The 24,240-nt window shown below is 48.8% G+C and overlaps 6 protein-coding genes across 6 annotated transcripts in view; 2 read left to right on the top strand and 4 right to left on the bottom strand.

Moving 5' to 3' along the window:
* The first annotated feature begins 6,700 nt into the window (after positions 1-6,700).
* LOC111080843 (serine protease inhibitor 42Dd) lies at positions 6,701-8,258 on the top strand. Its single transcript, XM_022376687.2, is given in 5 exon segments — positions 6,701-6,805; positions 6,879-7,132; positions 7,134-7,763; positions 7,834-7,978; positions 8,045-8,258. Coding segments are annotated over 5 exon segments (1,173 nt in total). The 5' UTR covers positions 6,701-6,786; the 3' UTR covers positions 8,170-8,258.
* LOC121404138 lies at positions 8,152-8,717 on the bottom strand. Its single transcript, XM_041593136.1, has 3 exons — positions 8,617-8,717; positions 8,396-8,557; positions 8,152-8,335 (listed from the first exon to the last, which is right to left on the bottom strand). The coding sequence occupies exons 1-3, from the start codon at positions 8,657-8,659 to the stop codon at positions 8,262-8,264; spliced, it is 279 nt and encodes a 92-aa protein (XP_041449070.1). The 5' UTR covers positions 8,660-8,717; the 3' UTR covers positions 8,152-8,261.
* Positions 8,718-9,912: 1,195 nt separating this feature from the next.
* LOC111079807 (protein prickle) overlaps positions 9,913-24,240 on the top strand; it is a 53,275-nt gene continuing 38,947 nt past the window's right edge. The window contains exon 1 of the mRNA XM_041593248.1: positions 9,913-10,980. Within this exon, the coding sequence (XP_041449182.1) occupies positions 10,943-10,980 (38 nt within the window). The 5' untranslated portion in view covers positions 9,913-10,942. The remainder of the gene's footprint in view (positions 10,981-24,240) is intronic.
* On the bottom strand, positions 11,213-13,084 carry LOC111080846 (serine protease inhibitor 42Dd). Its single transcript, XM_022376690.2, has 4 exons — positions 12,935-13,084; positions 11,772-12,661; positions 11,557-11,701; positions 11,213-11,472 (listed from the first exon to the last, which is right to left on the bottom strand). The coding sequence occupies exons 1-4, from the start codon at positions 12,960-12,962 to the stop codon at positions 11,351-11,353; spliced, it is 1,185 nt and encodes a 394-aa protein (XP_022232382.2). The 5' UTR covers positions 12,963-13,084; the 3' UTR covers positions 11,213-11,350.
* Positions 13,224-14,892, bottom strand: LOC111081187 (serine protease inhibitor 42Dd). The gene is made up of 3 exons (XM_022377176.2): positions 13,785-14,892; positions 13,566-13,716; positions 13,224-13,496 (listed from the first exon to the last, which is right to left on the bottom strand). Exons 1-3 carry the CDS (start codon positions 14,778-14,780, stop codon positions 13,384-13,386), a joined length of 1,260 nt encoding a protein of 419 aa, XP_022232868.2. The 5' UTR covers positions 14,781-14,892; the 3' UTR covers positions 13,224-13,383.
* On the bottom strand, positions 15,823-17,636 carry LOC111080844 (alaserpin). The gene is made up of 3 exons (XM_022376688.2): positions 17,474-17,636; positions 16,123-17,412; positions 15,823-16,051 (listed from the first exon to the last, which is right to left on the bottom strand). Exons 1-3 carry the CDS (start codon positions 17,487-17,489, stop codon positions 15,915-15,917), a joined length of 1,443 nt encoding a protein of 480 aa, XP_022232380.2. The 5' UTR covers positions 17,490-17,636; the 3' UTR covers positions 15,823-15,914.

Genomic DNA, 24,240 nt, shown 5'->3' with positions numbered 1-24,240 from the left:
TGCATAATTTTCCCATTTTAGCTTTATCTAAATGTTTAATTTAGTTTTTCATTATTTAACACAATTTTTGGCGTGTTGCTAGCATGTGGGTGTGTGACAGATTGACCTTGGGAGCAAACTTCTTTTTCGATTCCTGAGGCAGTGAGGTTGGAATGATAAAGAAGTCTTGGTCCCAAAAGAATAGACAGGCTGCAGCCATATCTCTGGAATATAAATATATTCTAGATTCTAAAATGTCGAATATTTTTTAATTGTTTTTCCAAATGTACATTAATTTCATGATAACTTTCGAGTTAGGATTCCATATTTCCACTCCCCATTGCTTGGGTAATTTGCATAATTCCGCCATTTAATTTGGCATGCTCTAATTAACCAAGTTAATGGCCTTTTGCGGCTGTCGCCTCTTCGTCCAATTAAAACGTTTTCTAGCTGCTGAACCCACTAGCTCTACTCTTGAGACGTAGTTCTTAGTGCCAGGCAGGGAGGGTCCTTTAAGGCGAGCGCACTAAGGAGCAGCACTTAGCTGCGTATTTTACAGTTCATTGCATTGTTATATAATTTAACAGGCAAACACCTTGCCCGAGTGCACACACTCAAACACACATTTCCGCACCCATTGTGCTGTGATGGGGGGTGGGGTGATGGGGGGATGACCGAAAGCCAGGCAACAATGTAGCCAAGTTTATTTGTGCTAAAAAGAGTTTTCCCAGACTTAGCTCCCCCGTCGCTTCTGCTGCTTGGGCAGGGGTCCCATATCAAATGTTCAGCCAGCCACCACACACACCCTCGTACTTATGAAATGGCTTTGAGGAGAGTGTATATAAAAAATTGCTACAAAAGATGCCATTAAAAAATCTTTGTGTTGCCACAAATAAATCCAGAGCACACACACACGCTCCAGCACGCACACACACTCGCAAAACAAGGAGCTTTACATCCATCAAAGTGAAAACTAAGTCACTGGAGAGGTAGGAGGGCAGAGACCAGGGCAGGCCAGCAACAAAAGTTCCTAAGCCGGTTGGGGGGAGTGGAATTGGGTGTGGAGTGGATGGGTACCTTTCTATCCACATTTCAGATGGCTTAACACATTTTACACTTTTACAATTGTTTTGCCCGGCCGGCGCGCACTCTCACTCTCCACCTTCCCCACTCACTCGCACTCTCCGCTCCCCACTCACTCACACTCTTCTCTCATAACACTCAACTCTCCCTCCCACTCTACACTTTCAGGCGGGACCCATTTAAATGTCACTTTAGACGCGTCAGGAGGGGCTTCAGTCCGAATCCGAATTCAAATCCAAATCCGAATCGGAATCTCGCACATTAACACATCTTCGTGTGGCGCCAAAAACCTCATAAAACGCACTCTACGAAACTATTTTGGCAGGGGCGTGTCGAACAATAAATTTTGTACCCCCTCCTCAAAAGCGTTGCCTAAACTCCCTTCTAAGCCCTGTTCGTGGATCGTAAAAAGTGGCAGCGACAATTTCCGTGGAAAATCCGCTTTTAAAACGCACATGTGTGTGTGTGCGTGGATGGGTGTGTAGGAAACGCGATTTGAACTTTTTGGTTTCAGTGTATTTGCATATAAAGTGAGGCAAAGATAGAGTGACAGATGGGAAAAGGATGCGTGCCCTGCTGTCGCTATTCACACGCCGGGTTAGAGCCTTTTAGCCAGTGCCAATACGTCAATAAATTGGTTCGCTGTGGGAGCAAAAACTGCGCGAAACTGATGGACAGTTCAATTTGGGCTATGCTACTACTGGGGCCATTGTCTTTACACCCTTTCTTGGAGGAGTATTATTAGAAATATCAGAAGCTTCAAACTTTGTTAAGTATTTTCATTCATTTCAGCTCTCCAGAGACAGACAAAGACAGATCTTTTTCTATGCAAGAGGGTCCTAGAGGTAAGGTGAAAGGGTATCAAAAGCCTCGGACCCCAAGGTTAGTTTATTTCTGCCTATCTACATAAGACTTCTTTTTATTGTCTATTCGCTCATCTTGCTTATTTATCTTTTCGCTCTTTTCTTTGTTTCCATTCCATTGTCGCTGAAAATCGACTGTCAGCGACAAGGTATACTTTCAGGCTAAAACGGGAAATGGAGTTGCATACCACGCAGGGAGATGGCCAATCCAATACATTTTATGGCGCTCTCTCCTCGTCCCTTTCGACCTGATCGATGTGTCATTTTGACAAGCAAATTAGCATACTCCAAAGGAGAAACGGGGGAGGTGCAACAAGAGGAGACAGCGTCATTTGTTGAGGATGATCGCCTGGGAGCTGCAATGGGGATGGGTTAAGGTGGGATCGGTTGAGATGGGATGGGACCAGGACCACCATCATCATCATCGTTATCTTCATGGCCATTCCCGCTGAGCGTGTGCTTTGGCCAAACATTTCCATTTCGAATGCATCTTCAAAGACAGCATTTGCAATGCAAAATGTGGTTGGCCCCCGCTGCCGTTTGAATGGGGATCGTTACATAAAGTACGCCACCAGAGCCGCAAAGCACAGCACAGCACAGCGCCAGCGAAAGGCCAGGAAAGAAAAGGAATAGAAATGGCTGGCCTGGCCTGGCTGGTTGGCGAAGATGGCGAAGGTGCAGCCCGAGTTGGAGTGCGGCAGCAGCCTCTGGCAACGGCATCTTGATCATGTCATTTGTTCTGGGCCGTGGCACCGACTTCTGTGGCAGTCGCTTCTGCGGCTGGTCTGCCGCAGCCGCTGCCGCTGCCACATCCCGTTGGCCATAAACTGAGTCTAAAATAATTGCCCCAGAGCTGATTTCAATCAGCTAATTGACATTTTATGATGGACACATTCCTCTTCAATAGACAAATGAACGTCGAAGGTTGCCCAAATATTACATGAATTGATATGTTGTCCATCATATCGAGAACGTTCCTCATCATCATCATCATAGTTTTCTCCAATTCAATTCAATTCGATTTAGTTGGTTCGATGGATCACCGCTCGATCGCTCGATCGGTCTGGAGATCGTCTGTTCTGTTGCTCAGTGCCCACTTTGGGCATAGCAATCGACTGCCTAGGCGGCTGTCAGATGCCTTAACGGACGGGCTACAACATGGTGTGGCATGTTTCCTCCTGATAGATGTCTCTGATTTCGTAGAAAACGAAAGGCTGCCTAGGGTCTACGTCTACCCAGCCGCCTCCTGCCCTGCGCCCTGCCCGCTCTCCTAGTTGCCTATTTTAGTGCTAATTAATGAGAAGTACAAGCAGTCGTTCTAGTCGTTGCAGCTTAATTTGTCGCGGCTAGAGCGACTCGGATTGGCGAAGCCAGTTCCATGTTGCATGCACCAAGTGGGTAGCGCAAGATTGACGTGTCATCCGTGCTGTTGTTGTTGCTGTTGCTGCTGCGGCGTCTGTCCCTGTCAGTGACTGGACCTCTGTCGCCTGGTCAAGTGGACTTGGACTGGAGTCCGACTCTAACTCCAACTCCATCTCCATCTCCGACTCTTAGTCCGCATCGAACTCTGCTGCGTGTCTTGTGCCTGACTTGTCGAGTAGTGTGTGGTGTGGCAAGTTTCTATTTGCATACGCTGCAAGTGCCCCGCTTGATTTGAATGAAAGTTTTTCGGCACGGCCAACGCCTCGCGGTTTTCACTAAAGTGCCTCGGTCGAGCCGTCGATTAGATTGGGCCACAGCATTTAGCTAATTACCGAGCTTGTCGAAGAGTTGTCTTCGCATTAGGGGGAGGGGAGCAGCGAGGTGGAGTCACCTGAGTGGCGGTCAAACCGCTTAGAAGATGTCAGCCTGGTCGGATAGTCAAGTCGGATGCGGATTTTCTGAATTACTTCCAGTTAAAGAGTAGCGAAAGCATAGCCTCTGAGGATATACAGCATGAGCAGTAAAATATATTGAAATAAATAATAGCACCTGATGCACAAATCACATCAGTTGTTGAGTTATGTTGAGGCTTTGATGGGATGGGGAAAGTTACTCTGCACCAACACTGATAAGACGTTTTAAGCTATATTTATTTTTTGTTTATTAGGAGAAGAAATAAACAAATAGAAACCATATTCGATTTTGATTTTACTACCAGAAATGTGTTAACTCAACGAAAATTGTTCAGTAGCAGCAGCAGTGCTTTTAATTATGTTTTTAAAATATTTTATATATCATAATTATTTTATTATGATATTTACTCTTTATTTTGTAACATTTTGTTACTAAGCTGAATACCAGCTATATAGTGGCAAAATCCTTCTTTGGAACTCTCAGCCATTCTGTTCTCCCACAACCTGCCCATCATGAGTGTCTACCCCACCAGCACCACCAGCACCACCACCACCAGAGATACCATTCGACCATCAATTGTTCGGGCTGTGAACACGCACATCCAGGACAGGGCTAATCCCCCTGGGGGATACTCCTGCGATACTATGCAAATTTCGAGTATTCTGTTTTAGTTATGTGCAAATTTATTGTTTATAAAAAGCAGCAGCACCAGCAGGGTGATGGGAATGGGCTGGGAGCAGTGGGAACAAAGGGACAGTGGAGAGCGATTGATGCCATTGTTTTTTTGTTATTTCTGTATTTATTTATTTATTTTTTATTTCGGTGGTGTTTGGGGAGTTTTTGTGCCCCGAGTTGTGCTTCTGCTCTATCATCAACTGGTTTCGGGTTACGTGCACGCACACAGAGCAGCGTCCGGCGAAGAAGAGAGCGGAGATGCAGCAGCGATCACATAATTCGTGTTGCTGCCTCATCATTCTTATGCTTTTCCAAGCTGCGGCTCTGGCTGGGGCTCAGACTGGGGGCTTTGGCTTTGGCTATGGTGTACGAGAGGGAGATGGAGATGGAGAAGGCAGGAAGGAGCATCAGAACAAGAAGACGTTTTTTGCCAAGTTTATTTTTATCAACAGCGGCAGCATTTTGCTGCCGTTGCATGATGCCTTCTCCTCCTTAGCCCGGCCAGTGCCTCTCTCTCGCTCTGCTGCTGTGTGTATCTATAAAGACAAGAGCCAGGGCTTTTTTTGCGGCCCAGCATCTCACGATCTTTAACATGTTTTGTCTCGATCAGTGAAATCATTCAATCAGAACGGTCAGCATCGGTCTGCGGTCGTTGCCAGGAGACGGTTCACACACAAACACAGAAACACACACACACCACACACACTCGGAGAAACAATCTTGTAGTTGTAAATTATATAAGGCTAAACCGAATCTGGTTTTGTGCTTTTAAGGAAGGATGCCAAAGCCACAGCCACAGTCACAGCCACATTCACATCTCTCCCCAGTGCGATCGATCCCCAGCGATCGATTGAAAGTGTTTGCCTCTTTTTGTGCCGCGTAATGCTCCGATCAGCTCCGCAATTCATCTCACTTCTCATATCTATACCGTAATTATGCAATATCTGAATACATCCACCCATACATATGTATCTGTAACGTAATTCTGCAAGATCTCACCAGCCATCAGTCAAATGCAGGAGCTGCCCATCCATCCCACGGTAGCTGCCAATTTATGACACCCCAAGCAGCAGAACAATATAAAAGGTACTTCAATTTTTTCCAGAGTCATCCTCGTTGTTCCTTTTTGGAGCAGCCGCAGCAGCAGCAGCAGCAGCAGCAGGAGTGCGGGTCCCGAGTCCATAAAGCATGTTTTTAAAATTCCATTAAAATTTATTAGCATTTCACACAAAATGTGCATAAATAACCTGGACCCAAATCGGGACTTTTGATACCACAGAGGGGCAAAGAGATAAGGACAGAGAGGTAGCTGGAACGGTACCCGCGCGCCCTTTTAATGATAAAAAATTGGTTAACGTTTTTGGCCTTTGATACGCTCGTTGAGCATGCTGTGATTTCGATTTTTGGGGTCTTTTCAATCTTTGGGGTTTCGTAAATACATTATGTGTGTGCTGGGCAGGGCAGGGCCTCTACCCCTCCGATAAACAGTTTATGCGCAACTCTGTTTGCTTTCGTTTCTCCCCTTGCCCAACTCCATGCACAACCTTTGTTTATGGACGCATTATCTAAACAAATACGAAAATAACTCATTAAATTCAGAGGCAATAAAACAGGGGCATTTTAAGGTGTTTTTCCTGGGAGGTGGAGAATACTCGAACAAGAAATTAGAGTTAATGAAATCCCCATCTAGTACGTACGCTCCTCCACCCTGTTGCGCCACTGCTTCTTCCGCTCTTCCCCATCTCTCTTTTATTCTCTGGTTCTTGTGATCGCTCTCCAAGCAGGCATGTAAATAATTTGACAGAAGAGTAAATCCCGAGAGGTGAGACACAAGTGCAAAAGGCAACTCAAGTGCACGTCCAAAGGGTATTAAGACAGGGTCAGGCTAATCGCAGAGAACGCTCTCGCAATAAATTCGTAGCTTGTTTTGCTGTGTGGGAGAGCGGAAATGCGCTTCACCCTATTTAATACACCTTGCGCACAAGTGCATTGCAGACGAGAGAGAGGAGATTGTGCGAGAGTGAGCGAGAGTGAGTTTGCGTGCGTGGAGAGCATGTGGAAGACCCCGTTTCGCTTTATCTCTTCCCAGTATTTTCAGCTGTTGCTGCCAGAACCTTCCCGATCGCTCACATTCTCCATCCTTTCTTTACTTCTTTTATTGCGTCGCTTGTTCTTTTTCTTCTGCCTGCAATGCAAAGTGCATTAAGCTGCTGTCGCTGCCTATGTCGCTGCCTCTGTTACCGTCACTGCCTCTGCTGGCGCTCCTCTTGGCCGTGATTCCTGGCGCGGCTATAAATGACAGGTTCCAGGCGCTTTTCCCTTTCAGTCTCGACTTATCGACGCAGGCGCAATGAATCGCTGGCTAACCTGTGAGTGCCTCTGCCGCCCCAACCACAATCTACACCACATCCCGATCCCTATAATCTCTCCCTCTTCTCTCAGTTCTACTTTTAGTTGGAGTGCTGTCTGTACCCGGAGGGCGGTGCAACACCATCAAGGAGCGCAATCTGTTCGCCACGGAACTGTTCCAGACCCTGGCCACGGAGCGCCAGGACGAGAATGTAATCATCTCGCCAGTGTCCATCCAGCTGGCCTTGGGCCTGGCCTACTACGGGGCGGAGGGCAGAACTGCCACGGAGCTGCAGAAGACACTGCACGCCTCGGCCAAGGAGAGCAAGGACGGACTGGCCGAGAGCTTACCACCGGCTGCTGCACTCCTACATCAAGTCCAAGACTGTGCTGGAGATCGCCAACAAGGTGTACACGCGGGAGAACCTCAAGGTCGCACCCCACTTCCGGGAGGTGGCCCAGAAGTACTTTGACTCAGACGTGGAGGCACTGGACTTCAGTCGCGAGACGGAGGCCGTTGACCGCATCAACGCGTGGGTGAAACAGGAGACCCAGGAAAAGATTGAGCGGGTGGTGGACAGCCTGGAGCCGGACACAAACGTGGCTCTGGTTAATGCCATTTACTTCAAGGCCCGCTGGGCGAGGCCCTTCAACGACGATGACACTCGGGACCGCGATTTCTGGCTGGGCGAGCGCCAGTCCGTCCAGGTGCCCACGATGTTCGCTGACAACTGGTACTACTACGCCGACTACCCAGAGCTGGACGCCAAGGCCATTGAGCTGTTCTTCGAGAACATCAACATGACCATGTGGTTCATCCTGCCCAACCAGCGCACCGGGCTGCGCGCCCTCGAGGAAAAGCTGAAGGGCGTGGACTTCAAGCTGCTCGAGGACCGCTGGCAGTGGCAGAGCGTGTCCGTCTATCTACCCAAATTCAAGTTCGAATTCGACACTGATCTGAAGCCCACTCTGAGCAAGGTAAGAGAAATGGCATGGGATGGGCCAATGCATCCTCATCTTTATATTTGTCTCTCTTTCAATTTCCAAGATGGGCATTAGTGCCATGTTCTCGGATGCGGCTGACTTTAGCAACATCTTCGAGGACTCCCCCATTGGCACTCGCATCACCAAGGTGCAGCACAAGACGTTCATCGATGTGAACGAGATCGGCTGCGAGGCAGCAGGAGCCAGTTGTAAGTAGTAGCCTGTATAATCCCCTCCATTCCTGGTTTATCCCCCATAATATTCCATGCCAACAGATGCCGCTGGGGTGCCCATGTCACTGCCCCTGGATCCCAAGACCTTTGTGGCAGATCATCCGTTTGTGTTCATCATACGTGACCAGCATGCAGTCTACTTTACCGGACACATTGTCAAGTTTTAGATATATTCATACATGTATCATCATCAGTTCATACATATAAATACATTTGTAATCGCTTCAGTAATGAATAAATTGAAAGCTCTCCACAAGATCTAAAAGGTCACGGTTGTGCAATATGGGGTTTGGGTCTCGTTGTTGCACACTCCCTCAGAGACCACTTTCACCACTGAAATGAAACTCTGCTATAGGGAAATGGACACTAGATTTGGCTTTCCTCGATCCTTACCGCTCATTCCCTTCACCTGGCGATGGCAGTTGAACGTTTTGATGGTGCAGAACTCCGTGTTGAAGAAGCAGCCGTTATAGGCACAAACTGTTTTGCCATCGGGAGTCGGACAGGTGTTCAGGCATAGTGATTCGGGTGTAGCCACTTGGATGAGGGCTAATACTGTAATAAAGGATGGCAATAAAATCTTGTAAAAATCCCATTAAATTTCTAGCTGATACCAAAGAGGAGAACTGCAAAGAGCTGCATGTTCGATCGATCCATGAAAATGATTCTGAAAACTAGAAGGTTCTTCCAAAGTGGCAGGCGTGACTTCCAGCCGTGCCAAATCCATTATACTGGGTTAAAGAATCCAATTATGATAAATGCAAGTCACAGAAAACCACTTTAGTATTAACGATCGCCGGACAATGGGGCATCTGTGTGAGTATTAACTTAACCCTCTATCTTGGGATCTGTGGGGTGCCCGTCCAGGAGAGATTTCTGTGATATTTCATAACGTAGTCATGTTTACAGCGACCTGTGTGCAGTGGGTCTCTTTTATTGGCCTTCTCGAAAGCTAAAAATAAACATTAAAGGCGTGGAAAACAATAAATGAATATTATGGAAGTCAATTGCAATATTTAACTCGAAACTGAAAACCAGAACGTGCGACCCAAAAAACATTTAAAAAGTGTGGAGAAATTAAATTTGAACGAAAGCCCGTAATACGACCACTGTATGCCCTTTCCTTCCATCAACGATTCCATCAAGATTTAGTTGGATTATTCTCCCCACTGCGATAGGCCCCGTCTAGGATCTGGGATTAGTTAAATGAACTGTCAGATCTACGAAGAAACGAGTTTGTTTGTCCAAACGAAACGATCAAGATCTCTAGCCTAGCCCTTCTCTGGAGCGGCAGTACTTGTAGACAGGGACAGAGATATTTCTGGCATTTGTTTTAAAAGCGCCTGCGCCTGCGCCTGCACCTGCACCTGCTGCTGCACTGCTGCTGCTGTTGCACTGGGGAAGGGGTTAAGCATTTTAAAATTCCGCTCACAAAACAAGAAAACAAAGAAAGAAAAGGAGAAACAGAAGAAACAGGGAGAACTTGTCAGGGCGCACATAAACAATTCTAACAAAAAGGGACGGGCACGGACGGACACTCGCGAGGAGACATGCCACATGCGAAGCGTTCCAAGAGGGAGCACTGCAGGAATTACAATTACAACGGCAGAGGCAAGGTATATTCATATAAGGTGAATCAGTACCCCCGACAGTTGCATTTTATATTTTGCGCGCATAAATGCCAGCCCTTGATTTAATATACTTTTGTGGAGCGAAGAACTGGCTGTGTTCCCACTATCCATCGTTCAGCAATTACCAGTATTTCCACTGCCGAAAGAGCGAGCGAGAGACTTGTGAGAGAGAGAGAGGGCGACCCCCAGTAAGAGCGCGTGCTAGGCGGCGGACGACTCCCCGATTGGAGTTCGTCTTTGGGGCCGATCGCAGCGCGCCGTCAGTCTGCTTTCAGACACGATCACGCGCGCGCGCTCTCGCCCCACGTTGAACAGTCCATGCTGCGCATGCGCGAAACGGAGCGAAAGAAACGTTATTGCAACTGCAACGGCAACGGCAAACGGCAACGGCAAACGGCGACTGCCCCCGCGTTTTGGCCAGGCCTTGTTATCAAGTGGCGAGGATCGGATCCGGGGCAGCTGTCTCAACATCTCCCCAACCGCCCGAGGCTTGCGTGTGCACCGTCCCGTGCTACTGCCAAAGGAGTTTTAATGAATAAAAAATAAATATACATATATGCAGCAAGTAGCCGCAACCATACGAGTGTATGCATATCAGTGTGTGTTGTGTGTCTGTGTGTGTGCTTTTGTGTGTGTTTTTGGTGAAGTAAGAAAATGTGCATCAATTATTTTAAATGGTCAACTTAATGCCCCTGTTGCAGTACCCCTGCCACAGTGCATGCCCCTGCCACAGTGCGACATCCAATCAGCGCGAAATGTCCACCACTTTGTGCGACTTGCCCCCAAACACAGATCCCCAGCAGTAAACACAATTAAGGCGAATGGTAGCCAGAGCCAGAGCCCCGCCAAGAGCCAAACGTAATTCGGGCCCGCGAACCAGTTTCTAATGCCAATCCACCAATCGACAGGCACACTCCACCTCCGCCTCCAATCCCGCCAATGTTTCTCCCAAGAAATACAACGGCAAAAAAAAAAGTAATAGCCAAAAAATAAATAAAAAATAACAAACCTAATAATAAATACGCCTAAGCTCAAATTGTTGTCAGTTTTGTGCGGCTTTTGTTGATTTATGTCCGCGATTAAAGGAAACAGCAACAGCAACAGCAGAAAAGTCAGAAAAGCAGCGACAGAATACGATAATAAATAAATCCGAAGGAGAAATATATATGCTGCACCCCACCCTTGCCCCCAAGTGTTTTCCCCAATCACCAGTGAGATACCCATGAATGCAAATCAAGCGAAAAACAAAGCCAAAAGGCAAAAGCTGATAAAACGCCAGAGATAAGCAAAACAAGGATAAATCCCCAACATGGATAAACCCAATCAGATGCCCATGGAGCTAGAGAGGTGAGTTTGCCCCCAAAAATACATAGCGAAATACATAGATGTAGATTTCTTGTTATAGTTTTTATTCATGAAATACCGAAACAAAAAAAATCATATTGCAAGTTCCTTCTAAACGAGTTCCACTGAATACATGTCATCCAAAAAGTTATCTATGGCTCACAGATTTGTGGACGTTTATTTTTTTTTCATTAGTTAACATCAAAAGAAAACACTTGACACCTCTCTTGGTTGGTTAATTTTTCGCAAGAATTTAATTTATTTATTATTGTAAATTCAACCACAATGTGGCTTTTTAAAAAGCTTTTACTTAGCTGTTTTTATCAACAATAAGTGTAATTAACAAAGAGTATAAAATATGCAAGAGTACGCCTCAGACATACGCATAGTTGGCAATGTGCCCGATGAAGGCTATCGAGTCCCTGTACTTCACAGCAAACACGAATGGATGATCGGCCTCGAACTTCTTGGACCTCGAGAAGAGGCCCTTGAGTACTATTTTTGGGAGAGAATAAATATATACATATATATTGCGGTTGTAGAGAGACAGAAGACACTTTGAGGAATCGTTTTACTCACCGCCTGATTCCAGGGGTAGTTCGACGCCCGCCTCCGACACTTCAACATTGGCCTTGTGCTCCACGGCATTGATGAAGTGGCTCACAAACATGCGGTACATGTTGCTAAAGTCTCCGTCCCGGGAGAACATGGTGTGGACACCCAGCTATACGGCAGAGATGGATAAATACTGTACTTCTATGGGGGGGGTGGATAAATGCGGCATAAAAACTCACCTGCTTGAAGGGTTTCTCGAGGCTTAGGCCAAAGGTAACGCTGAACTTAGGCAGCTGCACCTCCACCTTATGCTGGCTCATCTCTCCGATCTCCGCGAGCAGATTCTTGCCCACCAGGGACTGCTGGAGGGACCTCAGACCATCCTTGCGATTGGGCAGGAGCAGCAGCATCGAGAAATCGGCGTTCTGGTAGGGCAGCTCCACGACTTTGGCATCCAGGGTGCGCACCTCGGCATAGTTGAAGTTCTGCAGGGTCCACATGGTGTCAACGCGGACGGACTGTCCGTTGCCGGTGCGGAAGGAGCGCTTCTCGGTCTTGTCCAGCTTGAAGGCCTTCATCCAGGGCGCCGCAAAGGAGATTCCATTCACAATGACGCCCTCGGTGCGATCGTTGAGCAGCTCGGCGGCAAGGATGTCGGTGATCTTGCCATTGGTCTTGGTGGCGATCCCTCGGTTGATGCCCTCCGCTGTCCGCTTGTTGTACGGCGGATGGAAGTCCAGCTTGTCGATGTTCGAGTCGAACTGGCGCTGGGCCACGTCCCGGAAGGAGCCCTTGAACTCCAGGTTCTCGTTGATGTAGATGTTATTGGCCAGCCGCAGATTGTTGTCGCGTGTCAGCGACTGCTGGTAGCTCCCAAAGCGCTGGCTTACCTGGTCCACATCCCCAGGGCCCAGCCTCAAGCCCTGCTGCAGCTCGCTGGCCGTCTGACCCTTGGCTCCCACAAAGGCCAATGCCATGGAGCTCTGTATGCTAGCCGGTGAAATCACAACATTCTCATTCAGATGATCCGCGCCCACCGCATTGTAGAGATCAGCGGCCAGCAAATTGCGATCAATTGAGGCATCAAAGCCCGCGTTGGTCTTTGCATGCGAGAGACTCGCAAGGAACACTAAAGGAATCAAGCGAGAAGTTTTTTAGTTGGTGAGAATTTCCTTCTGCTCCTATATTTTAAGAGTGACCCCACAGTAGCCCTTAGGATCGAGTCCCTTTATCATAAGCTGTTAATAAGCTTATAAGAAAATAAACACGACAGTGTCCGCAAGGGTACTAAATGTTTCGGCCCTCAAGTGTGCCTTCTCTTTGGGTTTTTTTTCTCTGGATGAAATATCGTGGCTCTGAACCCATAAAACCAGATCGTATGAGCGTATAAATTGGGGCTTACGTAATAGGCAGCTGACGATGACAGCCATGGTCGTGGCCGTTGTAGCTTGAATTTATATGTGTATGTCGTATAAATGGTTGATTTGATGGGGCGGCGGCTCCTCCACTGATTCGCACTTGAGACCCGATCGCGTCGGAATATGAACTGAACAGGCAGTCGCACGTCGATCCGCCTTGGAGGCTGTCCAAGCTGCGATTCTCACCGAATTCAATTCAATTGCGTTGCGTTGCTCTCTCTCTGAGAGGCGCACACGGCATGGAGTATTTACAAATCATTTGTCACCTTTGGCTTATTTTGGTCTTCGTTTATTTTGCTACGAACTAAAACTGATTTGAGCTGAGCAGGGTCTGATAAGACGATAACCCCAGTGTGGCCTTCCTCCGGCTGGAGTGAATCGCATTGAATATACATTAGGCGGTGGCGAGGGCGGCTACGGCGGCGGAGGGCACTCAGATGTCGACGATGTGGCCGGCCAGCAGCAGGGTCTTGTCATTGCCGATGGCGTAGAAGAACGGATGATTGATGACCAGGGGCAGGGCGCGTCGAAACAAATCCCCAAAGGCTGCAAAGACAGCAGCTGATTAAAGAGAGAGGCTTCCCTGGATACCAAACCGGAGAGCAGTCAACTTACAGAACGAATCGCCAGCGGAGCCACCCGCCTCCTGCAGCTCCAGCAGTGTGCTCTGGGCCATCTCGCCCAGATGGGGGGCCGAGCTGGCGAGCAGCGAGCTGAAGACTTCGCTCAGCTGAGCCTCCGCTGTGAAGAGCCTCCTCAAACCCAACTGCAAAGTCAAATATGGGTTGGGCACACACAGTTTCTTTCTCAGACGGAGATGCCCCCTTTCCTCACCTCTTTCAGAACCTTGGCGAGCTGTGCGTGGACCAGCACCTGGAACTTGGGCAGTGTGAGGGCCACCTTGCGCTCACTCATCTGCCCCCTCAGATACTGAAGATCGTACTTGCCCAGCTGCTGCTCCAGCTCCGGCAGTCCATCCGCTCGCTTCGGGAAGATGAGGAGCAGCCGCAGATCGGCTGTGGCAAAGGGCAGCTCGATCAGCTCCGCGTCCAGAGCGGCTACCTCCGCATACCTGAAGCGATGCTGCCCAAACATGGCCTCCACCAACTTGGGCCGCTGTCCCTCGCTGAAGAAATTGATGCGCTGCGTTTCGTCCGGGTCGAAGCTCTGGGCCCAGGGTGCCCGGAACGTCACCGCCGACACATGCACGAAGGGCGTGTCGTTGTCGGAGATGCTCCCGAGCTGCGAAGCGGTGACCAACTCGCCCACGCTGTAGTTGCTGCGGCTAAGGAAGTCATAGTTGATGGCCTGTGCGGCGCTGGCGGGGGTTTCCCAGTCGAGGCGATGGCTGCCGACTCCCATTTGGTTGGCGAGTGCCTGAAACTCATCCCGATAGTTGAAGGTGAAGCGCTGTAGAGTGTAGAAGTCGCTGAGGAGGCGCAGCCGACAGCCCACGGCAGAGGATTGCTTTAGCTCGGAGAGCAGCTCCCGGAGACCATTGAGCGACTGTCGCGGGCTGCCCGTATACGGCAGATCGAGTGCCTCGCGCAGCTCCCTGGCCGCAGCGGAGTCGGGCTCGGTTCCAGCATACAGTAGGCCGAGTGCCGTCTGCACGAGGATGGGCGAGACGGCGACGTTGACATTGGGCTGACTCCGTCCCAGTCTGGAGGAGAGTCGCAGCCCAAAGCGATAGTTGGAGGCACTGGCTGCGGCATCTCCCGGACTGCCCGAGGCCTCGCCACCGACTGCCAGCAGTTGGATAGCCAGCAGCGTCAGTATCACAGCCAGAGGTATGGCGCGGGGGAGTCGTCCCCAGTGGGTATTGATCATTGCTTCCAGTTTTAGGGGGTGCGGGGGGCTACCTATGGTTATTCCAAGCTTTGGCTTTGCGTAGTTAGTGATCGATCCAGTGGTTTACACACAACTAAGCAGCGTCGTCACACGATCACGAGCGCTCATTCATGGAAATTCAAAATGTTTCGAGACATTGAGCCGGTCCACAGATTGTTTTTATTGTCTCTGTGGGTCATTGATTGTGAAGCCAAAAGCTCGGCATTGAAATTCTTGTAGTGATACGGTGGGGAGGGTGGGGAGGGAGGCTGTCATGTCAGAGAGCCAGAGAACAAACAACAATCACAGCCACACAATCGAATTCGGAGAGAAACTTTAAGAGAGAAGGCAGCCAGCCAGAGGGAGGTAGTGATTCTATCCAGTTTTATTATCGCACACTGCTCGAAATAAATTCAAGAACAGACAGTGCCTCTGCCTCTCTATGCCTTCTGTACACTCCAAGAAAAAGAAGCTATAAATATTCAGCCATAAATTCGAGCCTTATTCCATGATAGTTTTTAGTATATACATTTCTAAGCCCCCTTTTTTCTTCGAGTGCAGTGGCAACCTTGAGTCGAGGCTATTAATTATGCGCAGCTTTCAGCGGGTATTCCAATTACTCATCTCGCTTACGGCTGCCACTCGGGCTTTCCCCTCTCTCTGGCTGGCTTTATCTCTCTCTCTCGATCGATTCAGATATACTCGTACGTATTGTAGTGCGCATGAGGAAGTTCTGCTCGATTTGAAAAATGATTGAGAAATTCGCTTTTTATTTATAGCTAGCCACTTCAGGCAGCTGGAGTCGTGGCTGGGTCCCCAAACGGGTTTGCCAACTTACAGAAGCGGGCAAACAGCAATCGCTGGAAATTCTGAATCCAAATCAGCAACAGAATGATTATCTACGTGCGCTGCCGGGAAAAGGCACCCGCCCCGCGCGCTTTGGAATCGGATTCGCAGTCGTAACGATCTGAAGGTGCAGGTGGGGGCTGTGGGCTGTGGACTGGAAAGGTTATCGCATTGAAGTTCTCCTTCAGTCCAGGAATATGAGTATTTTTCACTTTATTATATGCCTCACAAATGCATCAATCTCTAGCCTAAGGTATGTCGCGGGTTTGCATGAGACGGGGGACATTCTCAGGCCATCGCCGTGGGCTGCAGCACGTGGCCGATGAAGAGCACCGAGTCGGGAGTGCGGAGGGCAAACACGAACGGATGATCGGCATTGAACTCCCGCGACTTGACGGGCAGGGAGAGTGGCACGAACTTGGCATCTAGCGGGAGGGAGAGAGAGTTTTAATTAGTCCTGAACCATGTACTGGGAAATCGTTTTGGGAGTACTCACATGATGCAGCGGCCGCCTCGGATCCCGCCTCGTTCACATCGATGAAGGCCTTCTGCAGGATCTTGGACACGCGCACGGGGCGGTTAAGCATTTTTGTGACCTTGGAGCTGCTCGTGAACATCTCCCGGACGCCGAGCTGCTGCAGGGGCTCCGTCATGTCCTGCTCGAACTGAATGCGGAACTTGGGGATCCTAATGGTCACCGTCTCCTGGCGCAGGCGTGCCGCAATCCTATTGAGATCGTTCTGGGGACGGGCCAGCTGCTGCTCGAGCTGTGCCAGGCCATCCACCTGGTAGGGCAGGAGGATCAGCATGCTGACCTCACTGTCCGCGTAGGGCATTTCCAGGGCAGTGGCGCCAAGGTCCGGCAGATCGGCATAGCCGAACACATCGTCGTTGAACATCATGGCCACGTTGCTGGGTGCGCCGCTGCCACGCCGGAACTTGCCGGAAACCGTATCCGTGGCGGAGAACTCGTTTGCCCAGTGAGCCTTGAAGTAAATGGCGTTCACCAGCAATGCCGCCGTCTGGCCATCGATGTCGCTGGGCTTCACCAGCTCCCGGATCTTGGTCCGCGTCTCGTCCGACACCCAGGCATTTATCACGTTAGCCGTGTCCCTGGAGCGGCCCATGTCCACGGCCTCAATGCCGGAGTTATAGTAGTAGTCGGCGAAATCCGGATAATCGTGATTGATACCCCCCAGATTCTTGTTGTAGAACATCTGGCTGACCATAGTCAGCTCCGCGTTCTGCAGCTGCCGCCTCTGCTTGATCAGCTGGCGGAAGTCCGCCCCCACGGCCAGCGGATCGTTGCTGAACTCTCCTGCCTGCTGCAGCTCCTGGGCGGTCCGACCCTCGGAGGCGCCATAGATCATGCCCAGCAGCGCGTGCACCGATACCGGCGAGAAGACCACATTCTGCCTCTGCGATCTGCTGGCGATCGGCTGGAAGAGCTTCGAGCTGAAGCGATCCTTGAAGCTCTGCTTGGCCGGCGGTCGCGCGGGACTGTTGGATACGGTGGGAAGGGGTACCGCATTGGCACCCAGCACATTTAACGGCTGTCTCTGGGGTGGCTGTCTCTGGTCATCGGGCGTCTGGGGCTGTCTGTTTTCCGGCAGCGGGGCCTCTTCCAGCGGACGTTGGTTGTCTGGCAGTGTCTGGCCCTGAGCTCTGGCCGTTGGTGCAGCTGCGAGTGCACCTCCGAATCGCAGTCCGATGGGGATGGCATATGTGCGGGGATAGGTCTGGGCAGCCATTAGGTAGGGCCCCAACACCAGTAGCAGCAGGATTACTGAAAGAATCGAAATTGGAATACAGATCGTGCCCCCAAAGAGATCTCCTCCTCTGCTTACTGCATTTGCTTGGCATTTTGTTCTGTTATCTCAGCTGCTTGACCCGTTACTGTTCTTTCTGTTTTGTTCACTAGATTCAAATAAATATGAACAAATTCCTTGTCGCTGTCCGGCCTACTGTGGCGTAGTGCTGAGACGATCAGCACGATTGCAGCTTTAATGTAAAACTGATCACGCCAAATTCCCAGAGGCGAGCTCGGACTTAGAGATGATTGCGAATCGCAGATCGGAGCAGAGCTGAGAGCAGCCCCAGAGAGAGAGAGAGACACACACAGAAAGAGAGAGAACCGGTCCAGAACACTGTGGCTTTAGCATATACAATATGCTACATGCTGGAATGGGAGAGCCGCTCAGCAGAACAATCTGGCAAACCAGTTGAGCGGTGTGGTGCTGAGATGAGCTTGACGCTGCTCTCCCGTCTGTTTACAGGCCTTTCGAGTCGGGAAAAACCCCAGGCACTGCTGATTCTAATTGCACAAAGGCAATACGGGTACAGACATCTATCTTTGCATAATGCCACCCCCCTCCCGACTCGAGCTCAAGCACAAAAACACATAGAATGATGCCTGGTTTTCCCGATCTCTGCCCCCAATTGGGGGACGATCTGTTTGCGCGCGTGGGTTGCCGTTGCAATTCCCATTTCCAATTGCCACAGTAATGTGACTCATCCGAATGGATGCGGTGAAAGAGTATCTCCAAGTGGAAACCTGTCGAGAGTTCTGTTTGCTGTGTGTGTTTTGTATTTATAGAAGCATTATCTTGGTCTGGAAATCGACTCATAACTCTGCCACTTCCTGCTGACATTTTTATGCTACAAAATGCTACCTAAGCCCATTAGATAACTTTTCCATTTCCATTTCGTAGTCACAGAACATAAATATTAGCGCGAGAACCTAATTAGGTATTCCTCTCGGCTCTCGGCATCCCGGCAGCAGATACAATCAAAGAGAAGAACAGACCGCACACGGGGTCGGGCCGGTCTCTGCATTGCAGCCTCTCTGCTGCAGCTCCATTTCCAGTTTCCAGTTTCTAGTTTCTGCCCCAAACGCAACCTTCTTAATTATGTAAAACTCGAACACACGAAATGCATTTCATATCAGCACTCAACCCCCAGCACCCCTCTTCCGCCACTCAATCTGGTTGGCGCTGTGACCCAATTGCAGGCGGCCGAATGTGTAAACATAATTTACTCCAATTAGAGTGCTGCCGCCTTATTAGTGCGCCACGCCCAAGCCACGCACACTGCCGCCTGTTGCTTCTGCCATACGAAATTGGGGCAAATTCAAAGTACATCGCAGATAGTAGGAATACCCAGAGACGGGCAGGCATAGGCATAGAATGCAATCAATAAATGGAGTGGAAGCGGAGTTAAAAGTGGCCAGAGAGGTAGAGGCGGCACTCGAGCTAATTGTAGTGCCCCCCAGGTGCGTTCATTCCATTCCATTCAACTCTGCTCCTCTCTCTCTCTCTGTGTCCCCCCTCTGTGTGTTTTGTCTGATATGTCGTTAAGTGTTTTGCCAGTGCAAACAAGAGCCATAGCATAGCTCCAATAAACAGAGTGATACGATTTTGGTCGCGTATCAAGCGGCTATGCAATGGATTGGATCTGTAGGTAGGCAGCTGGCATTTCCGTGACAGTTATTCAGATAACTTTTGGAACCACTTTCAGCTGTCATTTTGGTATAAGAATTGCCTCAATCAGATGCTATCTGCCCCTGCAGCAGATAATGGAAAACATTCTATATACAATTGGAATGTGAATGTGCAGACAACATTCGACTAGAGGATAACCTTTGAAGATCGCAATAAATTACTTTCATCCTCTTGTTGAATTCCAATGAAATATAATTATTTTTGAAAATAAAATACTGGCAAATAATTCCCCAGAAAGGCAAGAAAAGTCAAAGATCCATCAGAGATTTATGGGAATTTCCGAGAATGGCAATGGATGCTCTAAAGTGGAGTCTGCCATTTATCTGCATTGCACTTTTCATTGCGATTTCCTACAATTATTCACTCAATTACCCACGGACACATACACCCCCCACTACTCCTGGCCAACACAGGCCACAGAGTCAGTGGTGCAGACCGCATGAAAATATTATAAATTGTCACTGCAATGTTGCCTCAATTAGCGTGTGCAACATGTTGCTGGTGTGGCAGGCGTGGCAGGGGCGGCAGCGGCGGCGGCGGCAAGCAAACCACAAAAGCAATTTGTTGCTGGCAACCGACTCTAGTTACAACTCATTAATTTGCGTGTTGAGTGGAGAGTCGTTGGAGCATTAAATGGCATAGTAGGAGGAGGAGTGGGTCTCAGATGGATTGGAGGTGGCAAATGAGGCACGGGCACACACGGGCTGTCCGCTGGACTGACCATTGGACTGTCCGTTGGCGTCGCTTACAGAAAAATCGCATTAAATTGCACGCTTGCCGCACGATTTGCCCGATTTGCATATAATTATGGTAAATAAATCATAAAGTTGCCATCAAAATATTTACACATGCGATTTCCATGTTGCGTATGTATGTGGCGAGTGTGTCTGTCTCTGCAACATGTTGCTAACGAGCCGCATGAATGCGGGTTGATGCCACGAAGTGGAGGAGAGCGGAGTCGCACGCTCCTTGTAGCCGCTCTGCATCCGGAGCTGGCATCAATTAAAGCGACATAAAGGAAACTTATAATTTTCCAGCAACTTAATCATAGTCGGCATTCTTTGGTTCCCCCTCTCCCCTTTGGTTTTTCCCCCCCGTTCTGTGGCCACGTAAATGCGGCCGATCAGGCATTTAGCAGCATTTATAGAAATTGCTGGGGAAGATCCGCTCTTTTGCTACCTCTCTCTCTTTCTTCCTCTGTTCTTCCTCTGCTTCCCAAGAATTGGACAGCAAAGGCGGGGGTGCTGGTGGAGTAGTAGAAGGGAGCAAGGGACAGAGGAGAGTCTGGGGGTAATCGCTGTTTAAATTTGTACTTCGTGATGCAATCATTCTGAATGTCAGAGAGCTCAGGAGAGACTCTCTGGCTCTGTCTCTGCCTCTCGCCTGCTAAGCTCTTTGTACGTTAGGCGCCATAATGGGTTGAGCCTTAAACACACACACACACACACACACATACAGATGCATTCAGCACACCCACACAGCTCTGAGGTCAGCAGCCAGTTGTTTTGGGCTCCATTGTTTCCAGCTCCTTTTTTGGGCTTGGCTCTGGTTCTGGCTCTGGCTCCGGCTCTGACTCTGGACCTGCACTCTGCGTGTTCTTTATTGATCTAAATTTGTGGTTTGCAAATTTGTTGGTCTCTCAACTTCTGGGCAGGGGCAGAAAGCGGAGCCCAAATCGCAGTGTCTGCTGCTTATCGTTTGGCATTCCATTGGCATTTGGGGCCGTGCAATTGCTGTTATTTCCTTTATAGATTTAACTCCACTCTAATGAGCCGAAATCTTAAGCACTGCCATCTCTGCTGGCGGCCCATGTCGGGCCGTTGGTATTGTAATCAGTTAACGCTTAATTGGGGCCCCAGCCACGCCCCTAAATCTCTCTGTTGGGGCATGCAATGGTGGCCACAATGGGGAATCAGCAGCGAGATTAGGCGGAAGTACCGCTAAAGTTAAAGCTAAAGCAAACTGCTAATGCCAGTGCCAGTGCCAGCGGCCTGGCATTTTGTTTTATTTCTTGTATCCAACTACTTGACTTGCCAATATATCAGAAAAAAGAGCGGATAAAAAACGAAGGGAACAACCCGCATGTAACAAGTACTGCGAGTACTCGTACAAAAAAACGAGCGGAACACCCTTTCATTAGAGTAAAAGAAAAAAAACCAAAGCGAGAAGAGCCAACAACTACAGAATAATGATGAATTGCGGCATTATCGCACGGTAATACCCCCATGGAGGAGACGACGAGACCCAGAACTACATGGGAAACTGGAGCAGTCAGGCACGAACAGTGCCAGGCCACGTCAGGGTGGAGCAGGGCAGAGGAGAGGCCAGGCCAGGCCAGGCCAGGCCAGGCTGGGCCAGAACAGAACAGACCCAAGAGCCAAGACAAATATGTAATTGGCCGGCAGACACGAAGGTGCGCGAGTATCACGTACCACATAGCCAGGCTCAAATGCATCGACATGATGATTTATTTGCATTGCAAAAGCCAAGAACATGACACTGTGAGAAATTGGTGGCACAGTGAAGGGGGAGAAAGAAAGTTGATTATTTCCCATCAAACTTCAAGGCAACAGATTCGCGTGGCTACAAAACTCTTGGGGAAGGTCAGAGGGTAGAGGAACTGTGGGTTTGTATTGCCAGATTATATTTCAATTAAAATCCATAGCAAATGGGAATCTTTTCTTTGCCCAAGCATTTCTTTCAGTGCGCTTGAAGTGAGGAAAATCCAACACGTAGTCGTGGCCAATTTCCCGAACAACTTAATTGAATTGTGCTCTGGGCTCAGTGCAACGCTTCGTATACGCAATGTTTGCTCCTCTCCTGCAACGCGCCACTCGCGGTGGCAGTCGCTCATTTGCATGTTTCATTCAGCACGCACGCAGACCAGTCCCAGTAGCAGACCCAGACCTCTCCCATAGATCGACCTTAGATGCATAATGTGCTTTATTTCTGGTGTGTACTCTGTTGGCCCCCAAAACCCTGACACACCCTCACAACCCAAGCCGCCTTCAACTTTAACATTTTGCCATGGATCGCAGACTTTGGGCACTTTTTGTGGGTTTGCAATTAAAGTTTAGTTGCCTCAAGAGCGAGACCGAGAGACTGAGGCTGCCAGCAACGCCCAAAAGACTCTCGCGGATCCACCCATGACAATTGCCTTTGACATTTGGGCAGCTGGAAGACTGAAAAACTGGCAAACAGGGAAACAGGGAAACGGACAAGCGAGGAAAACTAAAACCAATTTAAAAGCGTCAGGGATTTGAGGCAGCTTTTTGTTTCTGTTGCTGTATCTGCCATAACTAAGCCGAGGCCCGATCGCTCTCTCAGATCCACAGCTCCACAGCCCCACAACAGAGCCGCACCTTTGTCGGCCTGTCAAACTGGAAAACTGGCCAAGAGCCCCCAAGAGCAGCAGCCGGCCAACAGTTTTGACAATTTACCACCAGCTCGGACTTGGATTTGGACTCTAAACTCGATGTCCGACTTGAATTCGGACGTCTGTCTGACCATTTGTATAATTGGCATCTCTAATTTTTTGCTCTTTGCCGGGAATCTTGGCGGGAATCTCGATCCTCTCCGCATGGACTCACTGACTGGCATGGCTGGCTACCAGTTGGAGTCGCCTGCCCGCCCGGTGACTTATTATGGAGTTGGTAGCTGGAAAATTCACGATCAGCGAGCGGTTCTGGCCGCGGCCGGTTGAGCGTGAGTAATCGGAAAGCTAAGCGCGTTGCATAAATATAAAAAAAAAGGAGAAAAAAATGGGAAAAATTGTGTACAATAATGAAACTGGTTTCTGGTTTTGGGGCGGCCGCTCTAAGAATTACAAGCACACACTCTTAGAAAGAGAGAGAGCGAGAGCGAGATGGAGCGACATGAGCCAGTGTTGCCATAATGCTTGTCATAAATTCTCCAAATTACCCAACACGTCGCAGTCTCTCCGCATCGCAGCCAATGTCGAGTGGGGCTTTCGGGGTTCTCGGGCTCTGCCTGATTGCAAATTGTGTGACAGCGGAGTGCGCTCCGCTCCGATCCGCTCGGCGTAAATTGAATTTATGTAGCTCTCTCTCTCATTCTCTGTGTCGGACTCTGAGCTACTTACTCAAAGGATTAATTGTCCCATGAAGCTAGACTCCAGCCTCAGTACAGTCCAGTCCAGTCGAGTCCATCCGTCAATCAATGTCTCTCTCTACCCCAACTCCTTGTAGCCTGATAATTGATATTGATTTCAAAACATGATCTTCAATTGGTGGCAATTTATATACGGTTTCTGCCCAGTCCATTGAACTTGCCTCGGCTGGGAGATCTTCCATTTCACATCAGAATCCCCTTCACGAGAAAGCCAATCAAATTTTTTAATTTGTTAAAATTTTATGTTTCGTTTAAGCGCTGAAAAAGGATCATTAATATTCAACAAAGATATTTCTTGTGTTCCTTGGCCTGCTATAAAGTCATAAAATATTAATCTCTTGGCATGGCGTAACAAAGATTACATTAAGCCCAGATTGAAATAACAAAATGTGGAAATATCTGACAGTAAAGAATAAACTGGGAATAAATTATACCTCGGGGGTCACTTCGTTTGTGAGCAGTTTTCTGTAGTTAACAAAATAAATAATGTTAATTAATCATAAATTAAATATGAATTATTCCCTGAAGATTCACTGAAATGCATTAAGGAAATTCCATCTAAAAGTTCTTACTCTAAATATTGAATAGAAAGTAAAGTTCTCCCACACAGGTTTATTGCTAAGTTCTTGACTTTCAGCGCCCACCCAGATATTGGCCAAACATTAGCTAAAGTTCTTCTGGCTGTGCGAGGACCAACTTGGCTTGGCTAATTGCAAATGTCAAAGTTGTTCGCTCCCACTGATCTATGTACGGGTATTAGCTCTGTTACCTTTGACTGTTCTCCGTACATACATATGTATGTAAACATTTATGTATTGTAACTGTGATTCATTTGCCGTAAAGCGCGACGAACTTGTTGAAAATGGTTTCTAAAGTTAACTTTATGGCCAACATTTTGTAAACTTTATTTCGCTTTGTCCACTCGGAAGGCACTTGAAGTGGTTGCTGTCGTTGTTGTTGTCGCTGTCGCTGGTAGGTAGCTC

Source organism: Drosophila obscura, unplaced genomic scaffold, assembly GCF_018151105.1.
Source record: "Drosophila obscura isolate BZ-5 IFL unplaced genomic scaffold, ASM1815110v1 contig_186, whole genome shotgun sequence".
NCBI lineage: Eukaryota > Metazoa > Arthropoda > Insecta > Diptera > Drosophilidae > Drosophila > Drosophila obscura.
This window is presented reverse-complemented; position numbering and strand designations above follow the sequence as displayed.